This window comes from Lipotes vexillifer, unplaced genomic scaffold (genome assembly GCF_000442215.2).
Source record: "Lipotes vexillifer unplaced genomic scaffold, Lipotes_vexillifer_v1.1 scaffold69, whole genome shotgun sequence".
NCBI classification, from domain to species: Eukaryota; Metazoa; Chordata; class Mammalia; order Artiodactyla; family Lipotidae; genus Lipotes; species Lipotes vexillifer.
The window spans coordinates 629,678-638,104 of record NW_006790942.1 but is presented as its reverse complement, the minus strand read 5'-3'; the positions used below and the strand labels follow the sequence as shown (position 1 = coordinate 638,104).

The window sequence follows — 8,427 nt, the reverse complement described above, 5'->3', positions numbered from 1 at the left end:
CTACATTTTAATGTAGGTGTCCTGTCGAAACCTCACTTTACATTACACTGTTAATTTTCCAGATTACTCTGTAAAATTATCTATTGTTAAAAGCCTGTTTAAAAAAAAAAAACTATTACATCAGATGAAGGAAGAATACACACACTCAATTGTTTAGTGTTTCCCCATAATCTCTGAACAATATTTTAATTACTCAACTGCACTGAACAAACAAGGAACAGTTTTCACTCTCAATGAATTCAAAGATTTGCTTCTTTACTGACCACGGGGTTTCTCACTTCTACTGGTTTCTCAGTACCAGAGATTAGTCTTCCTTTGGAGGTGGAATATTACCTATACTTTTGTATAATCTTTTGGCTGCCAAAATCTCAGACAGATGTAAGCAGCTGCTCAGTACTCAACTAAGACAAGATAAAAGAATTCACATGGTAAGTCTACATCTGGAGCAGAGGGGTCACTGCACAATCCTTACACGGTATCTGGTCAGCTACCCACTGGAGAAAGGATGATTCCTGGAAGGTTTCTAAGTTAAGAAAGGGAATCTATCTGGCTTTTATCACTGATTTCATAAATAAAGTTGCAGAAAAAATTCTGTACTGATCTTTAGATTACATGTGAAAATGAAATGCAGAGGGACCTTTAGGGATTTTTTAGGTGAGAATGTCCCATTAGAGATGTATGTAAACACAACGGGCAACCTCTGCACATCCAGTGATTCTTTAAAATCACGTACTCACTCCATGATTCCCTCAAACTCCCTTATTTCACAGGATGACAGTTTTGACTTGTCATTTATTTTCTGTGTCATCAAATACCTTTAATAATTTTCTCTTCAGAAAATACTTATGGTGTATCCTTTATTTTCAGTATTCCACTATACTTTTAAAATAACCAACATTTTCAGTATGACCTATGATAAGATTTCAATCTACTGTTTAGTAACTTCAAAGAGGCATATTAATTTTAGCATAAAAGATATTCTATTTCCATACATTTTGCTTGTCAATAAACACAGTACTGGGTAGGAATTAACTGCTAACGCTCCTATCAAGCCTGTAATATGCTGCATCCACTGCTTTTCATAATGTTTCTGTTCTATAAACAAAATACAAACGCTTTCCAAAATCTTTGGAGCTGGAATCTTTTTGTGAACACAACCAAAAGCCAATCAAGTTGTTACTGGAAAATCATATGGTTACTTCTCAGAAAAGTGAAATCAGTGCCTTTTAGATCCTTCCCAGCAATTAATTATACTATAATGCTACACATAATACGTCTAAAAAATATACTTACCAAGAAAATCTGGGGGAAAAAATTCCTTAAGTAACTCCCCAAACTGTTATTCATGACACTAGACAGCATCATCCGCACTTACACTCTTTAACGTGTACATGCAAGCATGGCTGTGTACCCAAGAGAAGAGTGAGCACAGCTTTGACCAAAGTCTATACCTCACGATGCACCTTCCAGAGCCGCCCACATGGTCACACACCAAATCCAGGGTGGGAAACACATTGATATCTTCCAGCCATGTGCTCTAAATTTTCAAAACAATATGAATCTCATGCACATTCATCAATAGCAACATATACTTGGCGGGAAGTAGTTAATGAATGAACAGGTGTTAAGTAATCCGGGGACTAATAAACCACACGCAAGTCAAACTAATTCACTCCCCAAGCACTTAATCGAATTTGAAGTGTGATAAATTCTTTTAAAAAGATAATTTAAAATTATAATTTAAAAAAACTTTTACACCAGAAAGACTCAAATACCATTGACCACCTCTTCTTATAAATGTTTATGTTCCAAAATCCTGAAAAGTCACACAAACCTGTAACAACAAATGCCATTACTTTAAAATACTAGAAAAAATATTTTTAAATGAGGGATTCTGAAAATTAGTAAGTAAAACCATTAAAGCATAACACTGACCTAACAGGACAAATATTTTACTTTTGCAATCTTTATTAATACGTGATCATCCTCTAGAGTCTCACCTGCTAGCCTTTCAAACAAATTTCGAAGGCAACACACACCTGGGCGAGGGGGGGAGTCCTTCACAACAGCAGGTGCGGGGAAAGGAGAGTGGACCAGAGGTCAAGGTGCCTAGGCTCTCAGCCCACCACTGTAGAAACAATGTACAGCACTCAGATGGTTATCAGCGCCCACATATGACAGGACACACTCTCCCAGTGGGGAAGGGGTCATTAGAGACCAATTTAGACTGTCAGGAACCACCACTCTCACAATGGATATCAGTGTAATTCCATTTAATCTCAACCACTTAAAATTTTTAAGAATGTATGCCGAGGTAATAGTTCATTTCAAACCTATTTAAATAAATTACACATGCACTAATTTGTATGTATACATTCTCTAGGTGTCACTTTAAACATCTTCGATAATTAAAGCCATTTTTTTGGGCTTCCCTGGTGGTGCAGTGGTTGAGAGTCCACCTGCGGATGCAGGGGACACGGGTTCGTGCCCCGGTCCGGGAAGATCCCACATGCCGCGGAGCTGCTGGGCCCGTGAGCCACGGCTGCTGAGCCTGCGCGTCCGGAGCCTATGCTCCGCAATGGGAGAGGCCACAACAGTGAGAGGCCCGCGTACCGCCAAAAAAAAAAAAAAAAGCCATATTGAAATCAGCAAATTTAGATAAACTGCCACTGACTTTAAAGTATTACTGGCCAAGAAAAGGTAGCTCAGAGCTTTAACTCTGAATGCACTTGATAAAAACATGCCAGGGTTGAGAAATCTGTCCTTGTTACATGACCACCTTACTATTTTCTTCAGAAAACAGAACCCATAAGAGAGGAGTATTTTCAACAAAGTAGTGCACCCAGGCGCTTTGAGATGAAAAACGGCAACGGAAAGCCTCAAGTCACTCTGGTAAAAGCAGAGCACAGGTGGACTTTCAATTCAGAATTATGTAGCTGCCAAAGCAAAGGACAAGTGAACAAAACTAACCCCAGTTAGTGCTAAGAGCACTGGGGGCAGATATTATGAAGAAAAACTCGAACGTATATTTGGATAATTTGCAATCTCTAATTCTATAAAAACTGCTAGAACTCAAACATCTTTCTTAACAATATTTCTGGTGAAATCAAATTCAAAACATAATACCTGGGATTCCTCCTTCTCCTAACAAGAAATTAAACTTATTAGGTAATCTGTACTGTTAAGTCCTCCACGAATTCCCATTTGCAAGAAGTAGACAATACGGGATAAATAACAGAAGGTGTGTATAGGGGGAGAGGCTATAATAATTCCAATTTCTGCCACTTCAGCAAGTTACTGTACACATACCACATCAATATAACAGAAATGGCACAGTTTCTGAGGACACGTTCCACATTTTATTTACAATTTAAGACTAACGTTAATCTCAAAATCACATATCCATATATCTATTTCCTTTTTGTTGATTTCACTTAAATGTAAATGCATGGTTTGTCCAACAAAGACTGTAAACAACTCTTCACCTCGTCTGGTACATGGAACACCCAGGAACAGCTTGTAACGGAAATCCGTCCACCTCCCCACAACAATTTTATTATAAATACAGGTATCAAAACAATCCTGAACGTATTTTTGATACTACTAGTAGTCAGCACCTATACTGCTTCAAAAATGAACACATTTTGTGACAATATTCATTGTACCTGCTACTTTAGACAATTTCAACGGAAGCTCTTTCACTAAGCAAGAGCACGCCATTCTGGGTTTTCCTTCTTGGGCTTTCTCTTCAGAAACACATCTGCTTGCACAGCCATCTGACACTTCTCGCTGTTCTTCCACCTGGAAACCTGAGTTCCACTCTGAGTACTCCAGGTTCATGCTTAAATGACGGTGCCTTAACAAGAAAAAAAACTGTGCTGAATTTTCCTCCTGTTACCTGAAAACATAATGGGTGTACATATATTAAATATACTCTTACAGATGTCCAGGTCATGTTTACCAGCTGGAATTATCTTACTTAATGTGTGGGTATTTTGCATTGTGATATTTAATCAGACATTAACATGAATAGAAGGTTGTTGATTTAAGACAAGTTTTAAATCCACTAAAATTAATTGTTGTATGTTTGTCCTTCTGGTGGCTGTGGAAGCTTCATATTTTCTTTGGACATCATTAGACGTCTTAGCTCTTGAAGTACAACTTTAATGCTGTATGAATTTTGCCATTTTGCTAACACTGGTATGCTCCGTGCATCCACCTGAAAGGAGGGGAAAAAGAGTAAGATCAACTACCAAGTTTAAAGGGGTATGGCGCCAATTTACTAGACACACTTTGATAAGAAGTTCTTTTAAAAATTCATAGCTTGGCTCTATTTTCACAAAGCGAACATTATGAAACTACTGGTTCAGATAATACTTAGGGAAAATATTCCTTCTTCAACAGGTGTTTCCTAAAAAATTGTGCCCTTTTTGTGTGGTGCTTTTCTGTAAACGTGTAGTGAACTTCAGTCATCAGAAATAAACAAATGTTATATAAAATAACTACACGTAAACATATTTACCAATTCCTTCTTGATAAGGTCAGAGGTTTCTCTCCATTTCCAATGCCACAACCCAAAGTCTGGGCAATGACCTCCACCAGGATTAAGGAAAGAACTGCAAACCCTGACCTCTGCTTTCAGATCTCTCTCTCCCGTGTGTTCTCCGCACTGTGCTAAATTCATCTTCCACTGCAGGAAACTGGCAGGATGGGGCTGGAGCTCCTTCAAAGCCTCACCCCCAGGTACCTGCCATCTCTCGGCCCGCCTGGCAGTTCCCTGGAAAACCCCTCCCACGGGGTTTCTCTTTGTCTGACCTCAGAACTCACCCACGGAGGACCACCTAGTCCCCAGCCCACCCCTCCACCTGGTGTTTGCCAAAAATAATCAGTGTCAATTGTGTGACACCTCGGAGACACAAACTACTATGTACAAAATAAGCAACAAGGATGTACTGTACAACACAGGGAAAGATAACCATTATATTGTAATAACTTTAAATGTAGTATAATTTATAAAAATACTGAATCACTATGTGTGCATCTGAAACAAATATAATACTGTAAATTGACTATATACTTCAATAAAAAATAAAAATTTTTTTAATTAAAGAAATTGCTTAAACTGTTTAACACCCCTGCTGGGTGAGGAGGTGCTAAGAGGAAAGCAGGAAGGTGACCAAATACTCCACAGGAAAGCTGGGAAATGAGATGTCCAGTGAGGCTTTGAAAAGTTCCAACACACGCCTGTGAATCTAGAAGACACACATGTGCAGGGCTGTACAGGCTCAAAAGACCTGAGAAGGCCATAAACTCTCACCTATGGCTGACCTTGAGCAACATATAAAGAATCTGATTATGCACCATAACCAAGTGGGATTTACCCCAGTAGGGCAAGGTTGGTTCAATATATAAAAATCAATCAATGTAATACACCGTATTAACAGAACAGAGAGCAAAAACCATGATTATCTCAACAGACACAAAACAGCTTTGACAAAATCCAACAACTTTTCATGATAAAAACACTCAACAAACTAGGTATATCAACCCAATACAGAGCACCTACAAAAAATATACAGTTAACAGCACACTCAATGGTGAAGGACTGAAAGCTTTCCTCCTGAGATAAGACAAGACAAGGACATCTGCTGCCATCACTGCTACTCAACACTGTACTGGAGGCTCTGGCCAGGCAACTAGGCAAGAAGATGAAATTAAAGGTCTTGAAAAGAAAGAAGTGAAACCATCTCTACGCACAGATGCCATGGCCTTGTACACAGATCCTAAGGCAGCCATTAAAGGAACTGCTGGAGAGAATAAACAAGTAGAGCGAGGCTGCAGGGTACAGGGTCCACAAACAAAACCTCATCTGTGTGCTTGCAATGAATGATCTGAAAATCACCTCAAGGAAACAATGCCATTTACAACAGGGTAAGAAACAGAAGTGTAGGCCATGTACACTGAATACTACAAAAAACACTGTTGACAAAGATATCCCATGTACATGGATCAGAAGACTTAATGTCGTTGACAATCCTCCTCAAATTGATCTACAGATTTCACACAATCCCTATCAAAATTTCAACTGCCCTTTCTTTTCTTTTCTTTTTTGAAGAGCTGGACAAGCTGATCCTTTAATTCATATGGAAATGCAAGGAACCCAGAATAGCCGAAACAATATGAAAAAGAACACTTACTACAAAGCTACAGTAAACAAGAAGGGTGTGGGACTTCCCTGGCGGTCCAGTGGTTAAGACACTGCACTTCCATTGCATGGGGCATGGGTTCGATCCCTGGTCAGTGAACTAAGATCCCGCATGCCACGCAGGTGGCCAAAACAAACCAACCAACCAAACCAAACAAAAACAAAGGGTGGTGTTCACACAAGGATGGACATAACCCAGATCAATGGAATGGAATACAACTGAGAACCCAGAAGTAAATCCATGCACGTACAGTCAAAAGATCTCTGACAAATGTGTCAACCATGGGGAAAGGACAGTCTCTTCAATAGATGGTGTTGGGACAACTGGACATTCACGTGCAAAGGAATGAAGCTGGACCCTTAACTCAAAATGGATCAAAGGCCTAAGTTAACAGCTGAAACAATAAAACTCTTAGAAAAAAACAGGAGTAAATCTCTGTGATGTTGAATTTGACAGCGGCTTCTTAGATATAACAACTAAATACTTTCAACAAAAGAAAAAGTAGATAAATTGGCTATATAAAATTTTTTAATTTTTGTGTTGAAAACATCAAGAAAACAAAGAGACAACCCACAGAATGAAACAAAATTCATGCAAATCATATACATGACAAGGGGCTCTTGTTCAGTAAATTAAGAACTCTTAGAACTTAATAATAAAGGCTAAATATCTCAATTAAAATGTGGGCAAAGTGGATCGTGGTAGACAGCTGTTAGGGACTGCATGTTTGTGTCCCCCAAAACTTTTGCGTTGAAACCCTAACCACCACGGGAAGGTACCAGGAGCTGAGGACCTTGGGAAGTAATTATCAATAGGTTTAGGTGAGGACCCAAGGGTGGAGGCACCACGATGGGATTAGGAGAGAACAAGACTGGAACTTGCTCTGTCCTCCCCGTGAAGACCCAGCAAGAAGTCAGTCATCTGCAGCCCAGAATGAGGGTCCTCACCAGAACCCAACCACGTGGGCACCCTGATCTCAGACTTCCCAGCCTCCAGCCTGTGAGAAATAATCTCTGCTGTCCAAACTAGCCCCAGTTTATGGTATTGTTGTGACAGCAGCCAAACTAAGACAGCAGCTTTTGTGATGGTTCCCAAAGATCTTCAACTCCTGACGTTCGCATCCTATGTGACCCCTCCTTGGAGTGTGGGCTGGACAGAACGCTGGGATATGACTTCTGACGTTAAGCTACAAAAATACTCCAGCTTCCATCCTGCTCTTTCTTGCTTTCACTCTCCTGCTTTGCAGACGGAAACCAGCTGCTGTGCTGTGAACTGCTCTATGGCCTCTGGCTATAGTGTATAAGGAACTGAAGCCTGACTGAGAACTGACTACTGCCAACACCTACATGAGTGAGGCCGGAGCTGCATCCTTCCTCAGTCGAGCTTTCAGCAGAGACCACAGCACAGGCTGGCATGTGGGCTGCAGCCCTGTGAGAGGCCCTGGGCCACAGTCCCAGCCCACAAAGACTGTGAGACAATAAATCCTTGTCGTTTTAGACGGTTCTGAATAGACATTTCTCCAAAGAGGGTAAAAAAGAAAATGGCCAATAAGCAGGTGAAAAGGTGCCTAACTAGGGGAATGCAAATCAAAACACAATGAATATCAATCAAAAGAAAACTTGATGCCTAATCCAGTCACTCTATACAAACACCTATGCTCCAATAATTAAACCAGGACTTAATTTCTCTGCTTCCAGGTCCCCACTCCAGCCTGACTATATGAAGCGTTGGTGGGGATGGACAGTCCAGGCACTTACACACAGTGAGCATGACAGACATGGACAACCCTGGGAGAGCCCGGGTGGAAGTCAGTCAAGCTGAAGACAAGCCTCACCCAGACCCCACCTCAGCAGACATCCTACTTGTAGGTGAACGCCCTAGAGCAGGGCCACTGAAAGCACCTTTCACGTAACAGCCCAAGGCCTTGCACTGATTTTTACTGGTCCACCACAAGATAAACACAGAAATTCAGAGTAGCCTTTAGAGAGTTCTACAGCAATTTAACGGAGAAACTTTTATCTTAAAAAATCTGAGCTTGGGCTTCCCTGGTGGCACAGTGGTTGAGAGTCCGCCTGCCGATGCAGGGGATGCGGGTTCGTGCCCCGGTCCGGGAAGATCCCACATGCCACGGAGGGGCTGGGCCCGTAAGCCATGGCCGCTGAGCCTGCGCATCGGAGCCTGTGCTCCGCAACAGGAGAGGCCACAACAGTGAGAGGCCCAC

General features: G+C 41.0%; 1 protein-coding gene across 1 annotated transcript in view; it reads right to left on the bottom strand.

The window, feature by feature from the left end:
- Positions 1-3,336: 3,336 nt before the first annotated feature.
- UBE2V2 (ubiquitin conjugating enzyme E2 V2) overlaps positions 3,337-8,427 on the bottom strand; it is a 32,027-nt gene continuing 26,936 nt past the window's right edge. The window contains exon 4 of the mRNA XM_007464013.1: positions 3,337-4,219. Coding sequence (XP_007464075.1) covers positions 4,073-4,219 — 147 coding nt within the window. The 3' untranslated portion in view covers positions 3,337-4,072. The remainder of the gene's footprint in view (positions 4,220-8,427) is intronic.